Source organism: Gracilinanus agilis, chromosome 4 (genome assembly GCF_016433145.1).
Source record: "Gracilinanus agilis isolate LMUSP501 chromosome 4, AgileGrace, whole genome shotgun sequence".
Taxonomy (NCBI): domain Eukaryota; kingdom Metazoa; phylum Chordata; class Mammalia; order Didelphimorphia; family Didelphidae; genus Gracilinanus; species Gracilinanus agilis.
In genome coordinates, this window is record NC_058133.1 from 478,037,306 (window position 1) to 478,059,762 (window position 22,457).

Genomic DNA, 22,457 nt, shown 5'->3' on the forward strand with positions numbered 1-22,457 from the left:
CTTGTCAGTAATAAAGCTGTGCTTGGAACCTTGGTCTTTTACTTCTAAATGTTAGGCTTCTTTCACATCTCATTATGTATATGTTTCCAAACACTTTCTAGTTGGTGACATATCTGTGACCTTGCTAGGATTTCATAAAACATTTTTGATAAACCACATCTTCCTCCCATCCCAGCATTTGGTCATCCATCATTAAGATCAATCACCAGGTCCACCCATAATTCCCTAATGACTTCACCAAATTACATGCATATTCTTTGTCGCTCTTCAGTCTCTGTCTCTGTCAGGTTCAGGAGGGAAAGAGAAGATTATTATCATACATTTTTAAAGCAAAAATTTGAAGAAATAAAACTTATTTTTGTTATAATCTTATAGTGACTTTGTCTCTTTTTTGGGGAGAGTGTCTTGTAGCAATGTACAAAATCGATTACATTTTGTCTCGTTACATTATTGTGTCTCTTTTTCTCTGCATCCTTCAATCTATGTGCCTGTCTTTCTCTCTGTTTCTGCCTCTGTCTGTCTGTCTGTCTCTCATATACATGTTTCCAGGCAAAGAAATCAGAAAAGCAGCATCCATTCTCCCTCTTTTCCATGCCAAGAACACAGAAGCAAGCAAGAATCCAGATTGTGATAAAGGCTCAATCATATGTTTGTCAGGGAGTTGAAAAAAAAATCCTGTTAAGGTTCTTTTTATCTGTAAAGCTCTAACATAGAGATTCTGCTATAAAAAGGTAAGGTGGGTAAGGAGCCCAGACCAGCAGTTCATTGGTTATGGAGCTTAATAATATTGATGATAGTGATGTTACTAATGAAAGCAATAATTATCAAATGAGATAAAGTATGTAAAATGCTTTGTAATCTTAATACTCTTTATGAGCAGTGAGAAGATTCATTCCTAATGCAGAATCATTTTTATTTCTAAATAATGCTCTGCATAATTGGATTTCTAACTGGATTGTTTTTTTCCCCCCCAAACCCTTCCCTCACTCCTTTGTCCTTAAGATCCAAGTACTGTTCTCCCATTCCCTATTCTAGAGTTTCTTTTAAAATTGGAACAACTAAGACTGAGAGTCTAAGACTTATTTTTTTTATGGTAAACAAATTTGGCTCTAGACAAATAGGTCTGAGAAGCAGCAGGGCAATGTCCTTGGATATTCCCTTGGGGTGAACAGAGTTCACTCTTAATCAGGCTTAACATGATTTCTTCATTCAGATGTTGGAATCTTATGATCAAGCATGTGATTTTCTCATCTTCATGAGCAGCATTTGGGAGAGACCATAGAATATTAGCCTACCTCCTCATTAGGTATTCACTAATTAGAAATGTCTTGGGGAGGGATGAATAATGAGTTTCCCAAATTGTATTTAATGACTCAAGATACTGAATGAATTTGCCTTTGATCACTAAGAAATCACTGACCAATTTTTGTTGGTTATTGCTAGACTGATCAATAAATTGGTTTTCTTACTTGGAACCCAATGTTTTTAGTGGGACCTGGTTGTTACTCATTTACTACAAAATCTACTACAAAAAATACTACTAAATTTTGATTAAAAAAGAAACATCAAGTATATGTGTTTTCTGGATTAGTTGGTAGGCATGAGAAGCTATCAGTCACTTTGCTCTCCTCACTTTTATGTGGGCTGGGATATAGAAGAACTCACTCTTAGGGTGTGACTTTCTCCCTAGTCACTCCTTCAGTTCAAGATTAATTTAAATTGATCAATCAGAGAGGTAATGACTGTGCCTAGCTCACCTGGCCACATTTCTAAACTGTTACTTGACTCTGAATGCCTAGAGCAGGGGTAAGCAAGGTATGGCTCTCAAGCCACATCTGGCTCCACCTCTCGACTGTCCGGTCCTGGCAGAGCCCTAGGATGTGCCCCAGGGGGCCCTTCAAATGCCCCATATTCCAGTGACTTCCGCCTCCATCCTCCTCCTTCTGCAGGTGTTTATGGCTCTCGTGGCCAAAAAGGTTGCTAGCCCTTGGGAAATCCCAGTGTTTGAAAGTTGTTAAAATAAAGCAATTCGTTCTCTGTCTCTGTCTCTCTCTGTCTCTCTGTCTCTGTCTCTGTCTCTGTCTCTCTCTCTCTCTGTCTCTCTCTCTCTCTGTCTCTCTCTCTCTCTGTCTCTCTGTCTCTCTCTCTCTGTCTCTCTCTCTCTCTCTCTCTCTCTCTCTCTCTCTCTCTCTCTCTCTCTCTCTCTCTGTCCCTCTCCTCCCTCTCTCCCCCTACCTCCCCTGTGATGATGAACCTTTAGTCAGAAATATTTCTCTGGCAAATACAGCTGTTTTAATCTCTCCCTGCTGGTTCTTTCTTCATCACCACACCAATTTGTCCTCCTCCCAACATTGAATCCAAAGCATTAATATACATAGCTTAACAGTTAAGCTGTGTAATTAGAATCTGTTACCCTAAAAACTATGATTCCCAGCAAAACTACGGTTCCCAGCATCCAACTCACTTCCTGTCTTTACGTGCTGACATAGACAGGCTATAAATGGGACCTAGTTCCATCTCTTCCTGTCACAGCTTTGGTGGAGCAGGCTTTTTGAGCAGGTAGAAAAAACTTAGTCACGTGGTTCTGCTTTGTTAATTAATAAACTTTATAAAATATAATACTTCAAGTATTAAACTTTAATTCCTACAAAGCCAAGATTTCAATAAAATGGAGATGAAAGAACTTCCAGAGATCCATGGATTAGTTAGCAATTGAAAAAGAAAGCATTCTCTTTTCCCAGCAATTATGGAAAATAAAAAAAAATGTACATGAGTATAAGCCCTGGACAATGGACTGGAATGAGCTCACAAAGACATAGACACTTGTTTCTGTTCCCGAGCACTATCAACTTCCACATCCTGCTATCGTGCTCTCTCCTCTGCTGATTATTGCTTCCTTTTCTCCTCCACCACAAGACTGGAAAGAGATTCAAAATCCACTCTGCATGATTTCATGGAATGTCTATTTGCACTGTCCTTCTTCAGAAAGTGCCATTCTCCCCAAATCAAGCCCCTTCTGCATACTGTCACCTTCCAAAAGCCATGGAGAGCTGGAAAACAACCACAGAATGATGACACCTTAATCATGCTTCTTAATTATCCTCTGCAAAATCTAACTCTTGCCAGCCTCTAAATGCCAGTCCCAAAGGTTCTTCATGGAGAAGATCACAGAAATTATGACCAGGCAAGCAGTCTGTGAAATCTGAGTGGACCCTGTGAGTATTACAGAAGGCTATCTAGCCAGAAGAATTTTCAGGGTTTGAGGGATACCAGAAGACACCCTAATTTATCACCCAAATGTGCTCATTGTAATAATTTGTCACAGAACCAGAAATCTCACCTATTGAGAATGATTCCTCTGAGATAAGACTTTGTCCCAAATAGTGTGCTGGACTTGACTTGAGAGACCTGTTCAAGTATGGTCTCTGATGCTTACTAGCTGAATATCCATAAGACAGTGATTTAACTCCTTTGATCTCCACCTTCTTTATGATCTTGTAGAGTTGTCAGAAGGAAGGAGCTTTGAAAAAAAAATTAAAACTCCAAATAAATGAATTATCATCATTTTTATTGTTAAGAACAAATGCAAATGCATGCGGAGCATATTTTGGAGAGCAATTATCATCTTAGCATGTATTAACTTACAAACATATAATATTGCGTTGTAGTCTTAAGTCTTCTCTATCAATGTGTTTTTGAGAGTTAACAATGTGTATTGGCTCTAAGTGAAGGAAATTTCTTTGCTTCTGAAAAGTCTCTCCATTATTTTTCTTTGATGAGAAGGTTTGGGGAAAGGTTCAAATACAAAGGGAGCTCCAGAGGATGGGAAGTACTTAGAACAGTGGTGGGGCAGGGAGACAGGATCTGGATAGGGAAGAGTGAATATTGGTCCTTGGACACTGAAATTTGGCAGTTGAAGAGAGTCCTAATTTTTGTTTGCATCTGATGAAAAGAGGTATTTTTTGGGACAGAAGAGGCATGAGAGGGGAAGGGGGAAGGTTTTGATATGTCTGTGCCCTGCTATATCAGGAATTAGTTTGGCATCCAGGACTAGAGCTGGACTAGGAAAGAATGGTAAAGCTCACATATCCTATCCACTATATCTTAAATGACTTCATAGCAAATTGCATTATAGCTCATTTTGCTGACAGAGTTCAGTAATTAAGAAGTAGCAAGATTTTGCAGATGCCTGAAACTCAGTGTAGGAAGATTTCTTTACCTCCATTCAACAGATACAATGAAAGAGCCTTCCTAAATATTCAAACCAAGCCTTGTTTCTCAAAACTATTGCAAACTAGAGGACTGGGAGGTCTCTTTCTGGCAATCATCTAGCCCAGTGTTGGCGAAGGTTTTTAAGTTTGGGTGCCCAAATTGCAACTTCAAGCTGCCTGTGAGCTCCCTCCATTACCCCCGAGAATAGAGGGAAGAAGTACCCTCTCTGGGTGGCTGGCTAGAGGGACAGGGCATGCAAAAAATGTCCTCAGTCCCTGGGGAAAAGGGGAATGGAGCAGATCCCTGAGCGCCAGCTCTGCATGCATGCCACACCTTTGCCAATGTAGTTCTAGCCTTTTGGGCCTCTCCACCTCCATGGTTTTTCTAATATTTTTCATAGCCTCTGACTTATCCTAATAGGTCTTTTACTTCATGAAAGAGGGTCCACAAGACCCAAAGCCCCCTTTGGACTTCTCTGGCCTTTGCTCTATGAACTCCGCCCAGCAAGTTTCTTCCGTTTGGGGCAAAGATGGCTCTCACGATCAATCAATTTTCAATTTTGCATAGCACACACTGTTATTCCATGTCCTCTTGGGTCTTCATGGAAAGAAACTCCTGGACAGGTAAAACCCTAGCAGCCTCTAATTCAGGCATAAAGCAGGGACAATGGGTGTAAGGACACATTACATAAAGGGAGTCTTTGACTATAAAAGGAGGAAGAATAGAGAATAGGAGACAATTGGGACCAGATAGAGCTTTATTGTTACATGAGAAAAATGAGGTAAATATGATTGGATTCAAATTTGAGATCTAGGGTTTAGGAATAAAATGAAATGATCTTTGTAAATAACCTTAGGTTCCTCAAGATATCCAATCAGTTTAGAGCCCAAGGAAAAATCAAAAAGGAGGATGAGTAAGGAATAAAGGGGGGAAAAGTGAAGAGTTGATTCAGAATCAGCAGCAACCGCCAGAGCTCCCACAGGAATCTCCAGACTGCTGGCTGTGCCCACTGCCACTATCACAGTGGTCAGAACTCTGGCGCCTACATCTGTGGGATCGCCTGTGATGATGGGAAAAGAGGCTGCATCCACCTTCAGAGCCAGAGCTGCAGCCCATTCCAGAGCCTGAACTGCAGCCTCCCCCATGGCTGGACCCACTGCAGGAAGAGATTGGAGCAGAGCATGGAGCTTGGGGAAGGATCTTGGGAGTCTGGCATTTGGGAGGGGGCTGGCACTGCTGCTGGTTTTGCTGGCAGGACATCTTTGGGTGAGTCAGTAATTCTGAAAAATAATGGAGAGACTTTTCAGTGCATGAAACTCTGGTTAAGAAACTCCCTCTACTTAGAGTCAATCCACATTGCCAACTCCATCAGAAACATATTGATTTCTAGATAGATGAGACAAGATTCCATAGCATTAGCTTACTCCCTACATTTGCAATTTATTAAACAGGCAATAGGTTTTGAGATAATAATGGAGTATTAATAGTTTATTAACATATCAATTTAATATATAATTTAGAATTAAGCAAAACATTTAGAATCTCTAGGCAAGTAGCGGAATATCACTTTGAAAAGAAGTAAGGGAAGAGGACTTGCTGTCCCAATATCATGGGAACATCCTTAGGATTCTGGCTAAGGACAAAGTTTCTAGGAATTATGACCATTGTAGCTCCTTTACTACCAGATAATGGGTCCTTACTTTCTGTGCTATGAGGGAGCTCCAGGTTCTCTGTGAGTCTATAACAAAACTAAAGCACAACATCTATTTTTCTCAAGCTTTCCTGATTTCCTGATTCTGACTCAGTTGGACCCTGTTCCATTTTTTCTGGCTCTCCTATACTTCATCCCTTTCCACCCTCTGTCCCCTAATTTGTATAGTCATTCTCCAATAGCCTATTCAAAGTCTTTCCAATCTCTTTTCATAGGAATACTCACCCCGATCACAGCCACAGACACAATGTCCCTGAAGAACCAGAATGGATGATAAGGCAGTGGCAAGAGAACACCTTTTATAGGATACCCCAGGTAGAGATGTTGCCATGAGACTCAGCCCTCTAGAAGGAAGAGTGTCTTTCCTAACACATAGCATGAATCAGATAATTCCTAACATTCTCCAAAGTGACAGCTATGCAAATGAACCAATTAAAAGATTATTTAATTGTAAGGGAAGGGGAAGGGAATAAGCATGTATTAAGTGTTTACTGTGTTCCAGACACTCTTGAAATATTTTTTTAAACTCTTACCTTCCATCTTAGAATCAATACTGTGTATTGGTTCTAAGACAAAAGAGTGGTAAGGGCTAGGCAATGGGGGTTAAGTGACTTGCCCAGGGTCACACAGCTAGGAAGTGAGGCCAGACTTCAACCTAGGACCTCCTGTCTCTGACTGTTTCTCAATCCACTGAGTGACCCAGCTGCCCCCTTGAAATACTTTATAAACATTATCTTATTTGATCTCATTTGTAGGGAATTTGAAACATGATCTAGGAGGTAACTAATGAACAAAGTGGATAGAATGCTGGACCTGGGGTCAGAAAGGCAAATTCAAATCCTAAGCTCTCTTTTTCTTAATTTCTTCATCTGTAAAATGGAGATAATAATAGCATTTCCCTCCCAGGACTTTTGTGAGGATAAAATGAGACAAAGTGCTTTGCACACCTTGAAGCACTATATAAATGCTAGTTATCATTATCATCATTTTAGGTCCCTCATGTCACAAAAGAAAAAGCTGAGGCTCAAATAGATACAGTAATTTGTTTAAGGTCATACAAATGAAAAATAGAAGGCCTTGAATATGAACCCAAGTCTCCTGACACAATGTCTTTTGTCCTTTCCATTTAATCAGGCCATGGGAGCTCTAAGGCTTCTCCTCTAGAAATATGAGATCTATACCAATCTCTGAGAAATCCATTTATTATCTTGGGATCAGGGACCTGCTCCTCCCCTCCACACTTATGGGGAATATCAATGATGTCCATCCACTGGGCAATGGCTAAAGGGCTTTAGTCACTGAGGTTATATCCATTCCTAAAAACCTTCAGGTGGTCTTTGCTTCTTCTTCCACAAAGGGCTGGCTTGTCCCCAAAAATGCCATACTCTAGTCTTATCTTTGATTTTTGGCTTCTCCCACACTCATTTCTTTTCATCATCCATATCTACAATGTACTTTTCTTCTTTCTCCTTAGGACAGACTTTCACAGGCCCAACTTTGTATTCTCACAGACTCTGAACCATTGAATAGTTGTTGCAGGTCAAAGACTCCCTCCCTCCTTCTGAATTTTTAGGCTTCTTTGGTAAGAAGTCCCTGACCATGTCTTGATTCTTTTATTATCCACTTAACAATATTGATTGAGCATATCATATGTGGAAGCCTTTGTGCTCAAAGTTTCTGGGAATACAAAAAATGAATAAAAATGACCCTCATCCCCAAGGAGCTTATAAACTTCTAGGGAAAAGACAAATAGACAATAGATGAAATTGCCATGAGGGATACAGAAAACATGCTCAGGAGGTCATACCAGGAAGAGGACTTTTCTGGCTGGGATAACTATGAGCATCTTCATGAATGAGAAGCTATTTTAAAAATAATGTTTTCCATGGTTACATGATTCTTGTTGTCTCCCTCCCCTTTTTCCTCCCCTTTTTCCTCCCTCCTCCTGAAGTTGACAAGCAATTCACTGGGTTATACATGTATTATCACAATGAGAGGCTATTTATGGTGAGCTAGAAAGATAAGAAATATTTTACTTTTCTTTTAGAGTAATTTGTAGTCCTTTATTGCCCCCATTAATATATGTTCTATGTTGTCCTCTAGCAACTGTTCTCATCTCTTCTCAAAAAGGCCTTCTGAGATTTTCTAGGTGCTTTCAATCACCAGAGGAGTCACCATGGGAGCTATTTTCAAAAAGTCATATCATAAGGACAGAGGACAACCATCTGAACCATCCTCTTGTCTCTAAATTCCAAGCCCAGAGAGTGTACTGAACTTCATTTAACCACTGAACTTTCCTCCTATTCTAGTCTATCATTTTGGGTGGAAGGGAGGAGATCTTGAAACTTTCCTAAGGTTTAGGGGCACATAGATGAAACACTAATACTGGAGTCAAGAAAACCTGAATTCAAATCCAGCCTCAGACACTTACTAGATGTGTGACCCTGGGCAAGTCACTTAAACCAGTTTGTCTTAGTTTCCATATGTTTAAAATGAATTGAAGGAGAAATGGCAAAACACTTCAATATCTTTGCCAACAAAACCCCAAAAGGGATCATACAGAGTCAGACATAATTGAAATGACTGAATAACAAAAATAAAGTTTCCAAGTCCTAGACCTTGTCTTGGGTGGATAAAAGAATAATTAACTAGTGGGGTGGGGACCACAAGTAAGAATGGATCCTTTGTGACTGTCATCAATGTCACTGCTTTCTTAGTCATCATGAAAAGGTATTTATAGTAACCTGGCATTCAGTTAGTTCTTTCAACTTTACGTAACTTATCCCATTTGGTCATCATTGTCTTTAGCATCATTGCCAAAACTGCCATCATTATCATCATTACCAAAGTCAATAGGAATTTCTGGAGCTCTGTAACAAGAAAAGACCTGGTTTATCTCATTTTACATAACAAGATCTAAAGAAAGAAGTTCAGATGTCCTCTAATCTAATTCCCTCATTTTATAGCAGAGAAAATTGAACCCTTGAGAGCTTGTTATTTTTTCAAGGTGACCTAGATAGCAAATAGTAAATCCAAGTTTTGAAGCAATAATAACAGACCCAGGACCTTTTCCACTGGACCCTATAATGTTGAGTATAAATTGCAATATTGTTAAATGTATGGTCATTTTGGTGTTTAAAGACACTTAGTTAAAGGATTTAGCCTGTGACTTCATCTTTAAAAGGGAAGATCCATTTCATACACATACCTCATTTTATTGTGCTTTTTTAAAATTGAAGCTTTCTAACAATCCTGCATTTAGCAAATCTGTTGATGCTATTTTTCAACAGCGTATCATTAATTCTTGAAATATTTCAAACTTTTTCATTATTCATATGTATTATAGGGATCTGTTATAAGTGATATTTGATGTTCCTTTTCTAATTGTTTTGGGGCACCACAAACTGTGCCCATACAATCAATACATTTTATGTGTATTCTGTTCATTCCACTGACTGGCTATTATAACATCTCTCTCCCTACCGTGGGCCCTCCCTATTCCTTGAGGCAAATAATAATAAATATATACAATTACAATTATATAGCTATAGATTTTGAGAAAATTAACTCCAATTCTGAAAGAAGTTATACTTGAGGTAAAATATTATCAGACAACCTGGTATCCTACAGAGAAATCTTTCATGAAAGGAAGAGCCAATCAACGAGGGAAACTTCATTGCTGTCTTATTTTAAGAAATTGGAACAGCCACCCCAGCCTGCAGCAGCCATCACCTTAATCAATCAGTAGCCATCCACATCAAGGGAAGACCTTCTGACACCAAAAAGACTATCTCTCACTGAGGGCTGAAGTGATGCTTAGCACTTTTTAGAAAGAAAGTATTTTTAATTAAGGTATATAGATTGTTTTGATAGTGTGACATTGAAATGGCAGAGTGGAATTCCAGTTGCAAAAGAGGGGGTCAAGCCACAGCTCAGAATTCCAGGCCCCCCCTCAAGAACTCTGGGTGAGGGGGCAATTTAAAGCAGTTAAGGGCAATTGGTGCTGGGGTTTGGAAGTGAGCAGGTCACTCTGTTTGCTGTTCCCAGATCTTAGTTGCTCTAGAGGGCTTTAGGCTTGACTCTTAACCAAGCCATTTTAGTTCTCTGCTGCCAACCTGCTATAGCTTGACTAGACCTTCAATCAACATCATAGTTACCTCTAATTAGTTATTTAGACCATAGGAGAAGTTTATCTATAAAAGTTAGAGAACAATTAGCTAACTAAGATACCTTTCCCCTCTGGGGGGAAGGGCTGCTTGGACATAACAGTTTAGGGCTTTCCAGACCTTATACATCCTTGTTAAATCTCCCTTCCTTCCCTTCCCCACATAACATTAAACCTTTCATCATTTGGGAGCTGTATCTGGCTATATTCAGGGGAATATTCACAACTCCTCAAGCTGACTTCCTCCTGCTGGGTAGCCCCAAAAGCAAGTCCTTTCCTCTGTGCCTGAAAGCTTCAAGACATCAAGCTTTTACTAATTTCTCCTACTCAAACCTGTGAGGAAATAGTTTAGAGAAAGTTAACATCTTTAGGAGATATTGTCCTTCCTAGTTTCCTGACTGACCCAGAAGATAACAGATCAATCTCCATTTTGTAACTGATTTCCTAACTGTCTAGTGGGAGGGAGGAAAATGAACTCAGCAAGATCATACCCCTCTCTTCCTCCCAAGCTTGTTAGTGGGTGTGGGTGAGACATGCTTGCTACAGACCACTGGCATATATACAGCTTCCCACAAATATAACTGTTTAACCAATATAACAATAGAAATAATATTATTGGACACTTAATAGACTACAGTACAGGGTAAGTATAACTTTTGTTTGCCCTGGGAAACCAAAAATCAAGTGATTCACTTTATTGCAATATTTATTTTCTTATAGTGGTCTGGAATCAAATTTAATATCTCCTAGGTATGAATGTAATAAGAAATACCCTCTACTTTTTTATTTCTATTTATCTGATTTCCTAAAAACTCCCTTTTCCTACTCAGAGCCACACTTCTCTCCTAGGAAGGATCAATAGTTTGAGTGTATATGAATGTACAAACGGACAGCAAAAGATTTGTTTTTTTTTTTCATAAATATGATTTGATTAAAAAAATAAAACCTATAGAAGGGTTTAGAGCTATTGATTGGTCCTCTCTGATATGGGAGGAGGTTGACTATGTTGGTGTATTCCAGGACTGATACAATGCATTATCTTGTATTTCTTGTTTTTTCTCTCTCTTTGGTGGAGATGACAATTCTCCTAGTGTATAGGAAGAGAGAATGGCTACTTTGGGTCTGATTACATCGGGTGCTTAGGAGTGTGTATAGGTCTGTGGTTGTGAAAGAGAGAGGACATAGATGTTAATAGGAAGAAACGAATTTGGGGGTGTAGGTGGACAAGTGATTGACCTGAAGTATGACTCTCCTGGGAGAGGAGGAAAAGGGATGTCTATCCCTAGGTGTTCTGTTATGCTCTAGAAAGGTCATGACTGTATCAGAGCTTTGTCATAACCCAGAAATTGTTAAGAAACTCTTGTCTATAGAATAGGAGACCACACAATATGGCAGAGGAAACATGGAATTTCAAGGTAGAAGTTCTGTCCTAATATTTCTGCTCTGGCATTTATGTCTTGAAGACCAAGTCATCAATTTAATTTTTCAGGGCCTTGGAATCCTAAAATGTAAGAGGTGTGCTTTGGCGATGAATAAATTTGTTGCCAAAGTTACTGTTGAATCGTTGGTTTCATCTTCTCCCTCCACCAGTGTGGAATCTCTATGAGGGCAGGGAGAGTTTCCATTTTTGTTACTATATCCTGTGATATTGGAAATTTGGGATTCCTTGTAACAATCTTCAGCACCTCCTAATTGCTTGGTATTCAGCAGATGATAAAGATAAGGTTAGTGAAAAGAACTGAACTGAATTTAGAACACCATCTTAAAAGTTCTACCTAAAGAGTGATTTTGAATTTGTTCCCTGTGGTATTTGGAGAATTCATAACATTTTTAAAAAACTATCTTACAAGATTACTGTAGAAAGGAAATGTCACAATATTTAGGAGATATTATGTAGATATGACATAAATCATAGATCGATGGTTGCAATAAGGGACAGCATATTTGAGAGAAAAGTAAGACCTTTCTCATCCTTAAGGTACCCCTCTTTCAAGCAGATACCTCTCTTTATTTCAGCTAATATGACTTCACCCTGAATTAATTTCTTATAGAAGGATCTGTGAGCTACTTAAAAATGTAATAACTGCATATTGGTTAATCAATCAACAAGCATTTATATTAAAATATTTATTTTATTAATAATCTTGTACACTTTATGCTTTTAAAAACATTGTGAAAGGAGCTCCATTGGCTTCACTCTGGACCATGCATGTACTCCTATCCTTTGCCATTCTGTCTGTTCCTTTATTAAAGCATTTTCTCACCTTATGTGACAGAATAGAGATGCTCTGTGCAGAAGAGAATAGAGAGATGGGCTCTGAACCAGGAAGACCAGTTTTCAAGTCAGGGCCCTACTAGATATTTGCTGTGTAACCCTGAGCCAATCCCTTAGTCACTAAACTCTGAAAGACTTGCAGTTGCATCAAAGCTGCTGACCTGCTTTGGTAGAAGGAGATTCATCATCTAAGGGAGGGGTTCAGTCCTGATCTAATGGATCACATCCTGAACTTAGCACAATGCCTGGATCATAATGGGAATATAGCTTAATAAATATTTGTGGTTGATTAGACCTCCTTTTTCTAAAGAATATCTTTATAACTGTTTTCCACATAGTTTTCTTTATAATCTTAGGAAATTTATACATTTAAAAATATTATACTTCTAAGGGGTTCATTTTTTATTGTTATAGTTCAGTTGTTTGGGTTGTGTCTGACTCTTCATCATGATCCTATTTGGGATTCTCTTGGCACAGATACTGCAGTGGTTTGCCATTTCCTTCTTCAGCTGATTTTATAGATGAGAAAACTGAGGCAAACAGAGTTAAGTGATTTGCCCAGGTCACAAAGCTAGTAAATATCTTACGCTGAATTTGAACTGAGGAACATGACTCTTCCTGACTTCAGGCCTGGCACTTTATTCACTGTGCCATCTAGCAGCCCCTAGAGTCCATTGATTGTACCAATTTGTCAAAGGGAATTAGGAATCTGGCTCTAGAGAGTTCCAAAGGCCAGGGAACTCACAGATCCAGTTCCTATCCCAATATGGCATAGGATTTATTTGTGTACTTGTCTGCCATCTACCATATTACAGGCTTCCTGAGAAAATGGGGCTGTTTAGTTACCTCTTATATTCTCTGAAGCCTTGAGACTCAGAACTTTGTACATAATACTTAATAAATATTTGTTAAGTATTGATTAAGCAAATGAATGAATGAAAAGCCAATAATCCCCAAATCCCAAATTCTCCTTAGTTCAGAGGCAGAGAGAATAAAGGAATTTAGAGCCTTTGACTAGAGTCCAACCTTATTGGACTTTATAGAGATTCCTCAAACTTTTCTTTAAGAAGAGAAGGCTAATTGCCAGAAAGGACAGAGCTTTTTGAAAGCACCATCATTCCTGAGGAAAAGATACATCAACTTTGCCATGTACTGGAGTAATGAAAAGAGCATTGAGTTGGGTCATGGAGAACTTGACTTCTAGTAGTGGCTCTTCCATATTCACCCTGTGTGACCATGGGTACCTCATCTAACTTTGGGCCTCAGTTTCTCCATCCATATTATCAGAGACTGGAGTTGGTGATATCTAAAGTCCTTTCCAATTCAGTGATCCAGATACTGACTCACATCAATGCATGAGAGGCTGGAGAATGTCAGGAATTATCTGACACATGTCATGTGTTGGGAAAGATATTCTTCCTTCAAGAAGTTGGATCTCATGCCAACAGCTCAGCCTGGGATTCCCTATAAAATTCATCCCTACACCTGGTTCCTCACCCATTCTGGTTCTTCAGCAGAGAGCTTCTTTTCCTGTTTCTGATCAAGGTGAGTGTCTGCCTGAGAACCCAGGAGCAGAGTGCTGGGAGTGAGGGAAGGAGTGTACAAAGCAGGAGGGGAGAGGTATTAGAGTGGATATAATGCCAGGCAAAGAGAATGGAGGACCTGGGTTCAAATTTGGCCTCAAGCTTGTTCTAGCTATGTGACCCTGAGCAAGTCACTTAATCCTGTTTGCCTAGCTCTTTTAGCACTTCTGTTTTAGATTTAACACTAAGGGAGAAGGTAAAAGGTTATTTTTTTTTTAAAGAAATGAGCATCTGGTCAAAAATAGAAAATTGTACTTTGAATTTTTGGCACATTGGATAAAGAGTTGGAAATGGAATTAGGAAGACCTGAAGTCAAATCCTGTTTCACATACTTAATAGTTGTGCTATGTGGGAAAGTTACTTGAACTTTAGAACACTGAGAGGTTGTGATTTTCCTGGAATCACACAGCTATTGTGTCAGAGGCAGGACTTGAAACTAGCCAGGACACAGTGCTGCCTATCACATCACAGAGATACATTCACACAATGTTCTGAATACTCAGTGTGAGTTCTAGATGTTCATTCCTTGCTCCCCATATTTTCACTTAAAAGAATTTTAAATCTTTTTGCTATTAGATTGTCCTTATGGTTTAGTCAATTAGTTGTGTCCAACCTCTCTGCAACCCGTTTTGGGATTTTCTTTGCAAAGATAATTAAGTGGTTTGCCAATACTTCTCCAGTTCATTTTACATTTGAAGAAACTGAGGCAAAGAGAGGTAAATGATGCTGAATTCAGGCCTAGAACTCAATCCACTGTGCTACCTAGTTGCTCTTTGCTACAAAATACCAGTGTCTTATAGACATAATTCATCTTCACAGTATGAACTAATTCCAAATGGAAAAATAAACCAGATTCCCTAGGTTTTAAGGATCTGAAACCTCTATTATTGTCTTTCAGGTTAACTGAAATCCTACAGAGATGTCCTGCCAGCAAAACCAGCAGCAGTGCCAGCCCCCTCCCAAATGCCAGACTCCCAAGTGTCCCCCCAAGTCTCCCCAGGCTCCATGCACTCCTCCAGTCTCTTCCTGCTGTGCATCCAGCTCTGTGGGATGCCACAGCTCTGGCTCTGGGGCTGGCTGCAGTTCTGGCTCTGAGCATGGCTGCTGCCTCTTTTCCCACCATCGCAGGAGATCCCATAGCAGAAATCGCCAGCACTCTGACTGTTGTGGCAGTGGCAGTGGGCACAGCCAGCAGTCTGGGGATTCCTGTGGAAACTCTGGAGGTTGCTGCTGACCAAGTGTCCTTGGCTAAGAGGAGCAGAAATGGAATAATCTGAAGAAGCTCCTGACTTTGATCCTGTTTTTCTTTCATTCTTCCCAGTTAACTCTCTTTCCATTGTTTTCTTTTATGGCTCTAAATTGCTGAGATTTACTTTGGGAAGCAAGAGAGCCCAGAACTATCATTTCCTCTCATCCTCATGTCCCCAAATTTCAGAATTGAACCCAATCTTGTCTGCCTCATTTGTCTCATGCAACAATAAAGCTCTCTCATCTCATATATCTCATGCTTGCTGCTTTTCTTCCGTTATAATCAATGACTCTCCTTTGGCCAATGACAAGTCTACATAGTCTATTACTTAGTTTTAATTTTCAAGGCCATATAATTCGTATAAAATAGAGCTAGCATTGTTAGTGGACCACAAGCTCAATATGAGATAGCAACACATTGAGCTGGCCAAAAAGCTAATTTTATCTGGGACTTCCTGAATAGAGGAACTGTTTCTAGAGAAACAGAGGTGATCCTTTAACTTTCCCCTGTCCTGATTAATCCACATTTGGAATATGATGTCCAATCTGATATCCCTTTTGATGATAGAGTATGTTGAGAGATGATTGGTTCAGAGAGAAAATTGAGAGGGGTCCTGAGTGTCCTCTTCAAAATTTTCAAAAACTCAAATGTAATCCCTTAGATTCATGTTGATGGACACAAGAGGGCAAAAACAAGGCCATGGGTGGAAGGTGCTGATATGGAGTTTTAGAATCAATATCAGGAAGAATTTTCTAACAATTAGGGCCATAACAAAATTAAATTGACTCTGAACAGAAGTGATGGTAGCATCCTAAAGACCATTTTGCATGGTCATGTAGAATAGATACTAAAGCTCAGAATGAGTTGAGCCTGACTGCATAATACGTAAGAACTCATTAAAATAATTTGCAAAATGTTGGCAGAAAAAGGAAGATCAAAGAAAAACTACTTTTGTGGCTGGAATGTACAATGATAAATGGCAATGGAAATAATAATAGCTATTATAAGGTAACATTTACATATCACTTAAGGACTTGAAGAATACTTTATATATGTGATCTTATTTATCCTCATGGTGTGGAGTGGAGTTTTGTGGAGGCTTATACTCCCAGAAATCATTTTAATGAGCAGACAGGAGACTTGAAAAGATGCTGGCAGAGCAAAGCTGTTTTATTTGGAGAAAACAGTGAACGGAACGGGGCGGGGTACAATGTGGGAAGCCAATAAGAGAAGAGATAAAAATCTGAGACTCTTCTTTTGACCCCTTTTGTGATCCTTGTGATTTCTTGTTGAAAAGTATTGTGGCCTTATTGAAAATCTTTAAGTTCCTAGCTAACCAGAAGTTAAAAGGTTAACACTCTTCCCCTTTGGCCAGGAATGCAGCTGCCTGGTACAGCCAAGGCCAAAACCTTAGCAGGGGCATTTCAACCCTGAGAAAATATTCTCTGACTTGGCTTTCTGATAAGAACCCAGTCAAAATTCAGCCTTGGCCTTGTTCTATTCTGAAGCCAATGAGACCTTTTATGTTTGGATATGACATAATTTGTAAGTTCTGCTCATCTGCGAAGTTTCCGGGGGGGTTCTTTTGTGGGAAATGAGTCTTGAAATTTATACAGTAACTCCATGCTCCATGACACAGAGCTGGAAACATGAGCTAAAAGATCTCAGTATCCTTTGCTTCCTTATCAACTAAGCCGTCTTTATCAGATTATCAGAGATGATAAATAGATCTTGAGAGTAAGAGAGAGGGGAATAGGAAGAAAAGAGATTCTGCTCACATAAGCAGCTTGCTCAGGGCAAAAATGTCCTCTCTTGTAGGTATAATCATCGACTTTCATAATAATCTTGACACAAGATTCTCCTCCTCCCCTCAGTCCAATCCCATAGAAGGGGGTACTGTGATGTTCACAGTCTTGAGCATGTGATTTTCAACATTACATACCCCAAATGACCCCCATGATCAAGAAAACCCATGACTATCATGGATTTTTCATCCTAGGGACAAAAGTAATACTTTTTTTTTAAATTTTAAACCCTTAACTTCTGTGTATTGACTTATAGGTGGAAGATTGGTAAGGGTAAGCAATGGGGGTCAAGTGACTTGCCCAGGGTCACATAGCTGGGAAGTGTCTGAGGCCAGATTTGAACCTAGGACCTCCTGTCTCTAGGCCTGGCTCTCAATCCACTGAGCTACCCAGCTGCCCCCTAAAAGTAATACTTTTGAAACTCCCTGTTCTGTCCTCCTTCAGGTTATAGTTAGCTTTCTTCCCAGGGTACAGATAAACTCTTCTCAAGGTTTTTGAAAATAGTCAGGAAGACTAAAAGTTTTATGGGGTAGGGAGGGCAGTTTTAGCCTAAGGAATAGTAATACTAAGGAGTCTTGAAAATTGGGGTAATAACAAGCCAAATACTACTTTGAGAATTATATGCTGAATCTCATCCCACACACTCATGAAAACCGTAGGAATGGATGCTATTGTTATCACCATTTTAAGAGTGGGGAAATGGAAACTGAGAGATGTTAAACAAGTTGCCCAAGGTGACCCAGCCACTAAGAGTCCAGAGCAGGATTTGAATCCAAGTTTCTCAAACTCCAAGTCTAAGATGAAGGAAGAATTGAAGCATTTATTTATTTTGCTCTGGTTTTTTTTATAACAAGAACTCTTTCCCTAACAATTTCTCTAGCAAACTGTGGATTGTCAAAGGCACCTCAAAATGTCTAACAGAGGGTATGATACCCATGATAAGGAGAGAGATAACTAAAAAAGCACCTGTCCCTGCCATTGCTCTCCAATCTCTGTGTTTGTTCCTCTCACTTTCTTCTCTTCCTAAAACTTCAACTCAGAACCTTTCCTGGGGTTTCACAGAACATCCACAGCCCTTTTGCAAAGAATGTTCCTGTAATGGAAAATAGCCTGTGCAAATGGAAATTGATGCTCTGTGAAGAGCATCATTAAGAGCATCATTGGACAGAGAGGATTTGCCATATGAAAATGGACTGCAGGAGTTGCAGAAACTTTTGTAATATGGAGAAGAAATTATAACATAATGGGAACTGACCAAAAATATTTGAAGATTCTTAAAAATTCAACAAGAATCTAAAACTATTTGAAAGTTTGTCCTATGAAGGTGAAAAAAAGGATTCTGCATATTCTATTGGTTACTAAGAGGCAGAGTTAGAGCAAAGGATGGACACCATAAAAAACAATTTAGGGGCAGCTGGGTAGCTCAGTGGAGTGAGAGTCAGGCCTAGAGACAGGAGGTCCTAGGTTCAAACCCAGCCTCGGCCACTTCCCAGCTGTGTGACCCTGGGCAGGTCACTTGACCCCCATTGCCCACCCTTACCAATCTTCCACCTATGAGACAATACACCGAAGTACAAGGGTTAAAAAAAAACAATTTAGGCTTGATGTAAGGAAATAAAAATAAAATGAATCCAATCCATTCACAGCACCCCCAACAGTGCATTGGTGTCTCAATTTTCCCATATTCCTTGGAATTTTTGTCATTTTTCTTTTTTTTATATTAGCCAAACTGATAGGTATTTTAAAAATGAGGTCTTTATTAGAGATAATTGTAAACTTTTTTTGCACAACTATTTCTGTGTATTACTCTCTGTTCTCTCTATTTAATTTCTGACCATTATCTACCCCAATTTGCCCTCTTTTCTACTCCCTTCCCTTATTCCTTTCCCTTATCTAAGATAAGTTCAATTTCTATACTCAATTGATGTATATATGCTTCCATCATTGGGTCAATTCCTGTGAGGATATGGTTCACGTGCTTCCCTTCCCATTTCTCCCAACTTCTCATCCACTGAAAAAGCTCTTTCATGCCTCTTTTATGTGAAATAATCCATCCCTTTCTATTTTCCCATCCCTCTCCTCCCAATGCATTCCTCTTTCTCATGCCTCAATTTGTTTTCATATCATCACATCATATTTAACTCATACTCTTGCCCTCTGTCTATGTATATTCCTTCTAACTGTGCTAATAATGATAACATTCTTAGGAGTTAAAAGAATTATCTTTCCATGTAGGTATGCAAACAATTTAATGTTATTGCACATATTTTTATTTCTTTTTCTTGAATACTTTTTTATGCTTCCCTGGAGCCTTATATATTTGAGAGCCAAGTTTTCCATTCTGCTCTGTTCCTTTCATCAGGAATGTTTGAAAGTCCTTTTTCATTTAATACTAATTTTTTTCCCTTGAAGGGTTATGTTCAGTTTCCTGGATAAGTGATTGGTCAAAGTCCTAGTTCCTTTGCCCACTAGTGTATCATGTTCCAGAGCCTTCAGTCCTTTAATGTAGAAAATGCTACATCTTGTGTTAGTTTGATAGTGTCTCTATGATATTTGAATTTTTTTTTCTCTCTGGCTGCTTGAGATATTTTTCTTTAACCTAGGATATGTGGAAGTTCACTATAATATACCTTGGAGTTATCCTTTTTGGAATCTCTTTCAAGAGGTTACTGGTAGATTCTTTAAATATCTATTTTAGCCTCTTGTTCTAGAATATCGGGCCAGTTTTCCTTGATAATTTCTTGAAAGAAGAGTTCTAAGCATTTTTTTAGGCATCATATTCAAGGTATTCCAGTGATTACTAGATTATCTCTATTGGATTTATTTTCCATGTCAGTTGCTTTTCCAATGAAATATTTCACATTTTCTTCTATTTTTCTTATTCTTTTGACTATTTGATTGCTTAATGTCTCATGGAGTTATTAGTTTCCACTTGCCCAATTCTAATTTTTTAACGTATGATTTTTTTCAGTGAACTTTGGTACCTCCCTTTCCATTTGGCCAGTTCTACTTTTCAAAGAGTTCTTTTTCTAAATGAATTTTTCTATCTCTTTTCCCCATATAGTTAATTTTTTAGAAATTTTGCTTCAGTGCATTTTTGTATATATTTTTCCATTTGATCAAATCTGCTTTTTTAAGAAGTACTCTTCATTGGATTTTTGTGCCTCTTTTATCAATTGTCCAATCCTGTTTTTTAAAATATTAATTTCTTCAGTATTTTTTGTGCTTCCCATACCAAACTGATGACTCTTTTTTTCATAATTTTCCTGTATCACTCATTTCTTTTCCCATTTTTCTTCTACTTCTCATATTTAACTTTTAAAATTCTTTTTGAGCGACTCCATTTACTTATATTGGGCTTGAAAGCAACTCATATTTTTCTAAGAGGCTTTGGATGCTAGAGTATCAACTTTTAATGTACTTTTGAGTTGTTTGTGTTTTGGTCTTCCTTGTCACCAAAAATGACCTTTCTTGTTGAGTCTCTTTTTTAATTTTTTGCTTTTATTATTTATTGTTTTTAAGCCTTTCCCTTTTCTTTTAATTAAAAAAAAACCTGTCAATATTAGGCTCTGTACCTGTAGTGAAGGGAGTAATATTCCTAACTTAAGGTTCTTTGTGCAACTGCCTTCAGAGCTAGCTCTGAGGATGTATATTTTCCATTCTTTTGAGGTGGTATGCTCTAAGGAGAGGCATGTTTAATAATCTCTTGGCTTATGCTTTGAAATGTGAGTAACCATAAGTACTCTTTTCTGCCTTGGAACTGTGACCAGGGTCCCCTGCATTTCTGTTGCCACAAGTGTTGGTGTGTGCTAACAATCCTTCTCATTCTGAAACTGAGCTCCTGGACTACAACCTGGTTCCTCATATGAACAAGGAAACAAGATTATTGCACCTTGATCCAGCAAAGGAACCACTGTAATCTCCTTCTGGGCAGTTGTCTGACTCCCCCCTACCCCTAATAGTCTGTGACTTAGAGCTCCAGAAACTTTTGCAACTGATTCAATTGCCTTCTATGGCCTGCTGTCAAGGTGGAGCCAGCCTTAGCATTATGCTTTGAGAACATCTGCCCCAGTACACCAGATCTTTTGTACCAACTTTCTTTGTTGTTTTGGAATGAAAAATTATTTCACCCCATTTTTCTCTGGGTTATGCTGATCTAGAATTCATTTAGAGGTGTGGCATTTTAGTTTTTTGGAAGGTAATTTAGTAGAGATTAGGTGGATCTGTGTTTCTTTTCTGCTATCTTAGCTCTGCCCCCATGGAAGAAACTTTCACAATCTAGGACAATCACATCATATAATTTTGTTATTTCCCCAGCCACCCTTCAAGGAAGGTCTTTGGAGTTCAGAAATTCATCCTGTGAAGTGGCTGGGGGAGGATCTAGATAAATCTAGTATCTAGTAAGGTCCATGTTTTCCTATTTGATGGGTCACACACAACCTCACCAGGGCCCTTAGTGCTATTATACAATCCTTCTATGGCTCCCTTATCAATTCACTCCCACTTCTCATGGTGGATCTTCTAAACCTTTTCATCTTTTTTTTTCAAATTTACCATTGTCCTCCTCACTATACCATCTCTGCTGAGAAACTTACCTCATATTTTACAGGAAAACAAACTGAGGCCATTTATTGTGAGTTTTCTCTTATCTTCTTTTTTCTTAACTCACTATCACTCAGATATCATATACCCTTATCTCCTCCTTCACCTCTGTCTCATATGATGAAACAGTGTTACTTCTTAGTATGAATAAGATTTCTACCTCTGCAATGGATCCAATTTTATCCCCTCTCCTCCAAAAGATTGCCCCTCTGTCTTCCTTACTTCATCATTTATTTTCATTCTCTGTCTATTGGATCATTTTCTTCTCTCTATAGACTTACTCATATCTCTCTGATCCTGAAAAACTCTCACATGATCCTTCCATTCCTTCTGCCCTTTGTGCTATAATCCTTGGAAAGGCTGCCTACAATAAGTGCTTTCCTTTTCTATCTTCTCATTCCCTCTTTACATACAAACTGGATTCCAGCCTTAGCAAAGCACTGCCACTGCTCTCTCAGAAGTTAACAATAGTCTCTTAGTTGCCAAATCCAATGATCTTTTCTCTATCTTCATTTACCTGGACCTCCCTGGAGCCTGTGATATAGTTGATTACCATCTCCTCCTTGTTAAAATCTTCTATCTAGGTTGTGGCATACCATCTTTATACCTATGAGACCACTCCTTAGTCTTCATTAATGGATGCTCATTCAGATCACACGGTAAGGGGTCTGTCCTAGTCTCTCTTCTCTTTTCACTCTGGACAACTTCATTTAGTGATCTCATCTGTCCCAATAGATTTGCTCATCATCTCTGTACTAATGATTTTCAAATCTAACTATCCACCCCCAATCTTTCTGCTAACCTCCAGTCTTACATCTCCAACTGCCTTTGAGATTACTAGAAATCTATGACCAG

The 22,457-nt window shown here is 38.9% G+C and overlaps 1 protein-coding gene across 1 annotated transcript; it reads right to left on the reverse strand.

The window, feature by feature from the left end:
* Positions 1–5,166: 5,166 nt before the first annotated feature.
* On the reverse strand, positions 5,167–5,472 carry LOC123244364 (late cornified envelope protein 3D-like). The gene has a single exon (XM_044672794.1). It carries the CDS (start codon positions 5,470–5,472, stop codon positions 5,167–5,169), a length of 306 nt encoding a protein of 101 aa, XP_044528729.1.
* Positions 5,473–22,457: the final 16,985 nt, after the last annotated feature.

Excerpts from the sequence above, each read along its gene's own strand:
- LOC123244364 (XM_044672794.1), bottom strand. The coding sequence starts at position 5,472 with ATGTCCTGCCAGCAAAACCAGCAGCAGTGCCAGCCCCCTCCCAAATGC.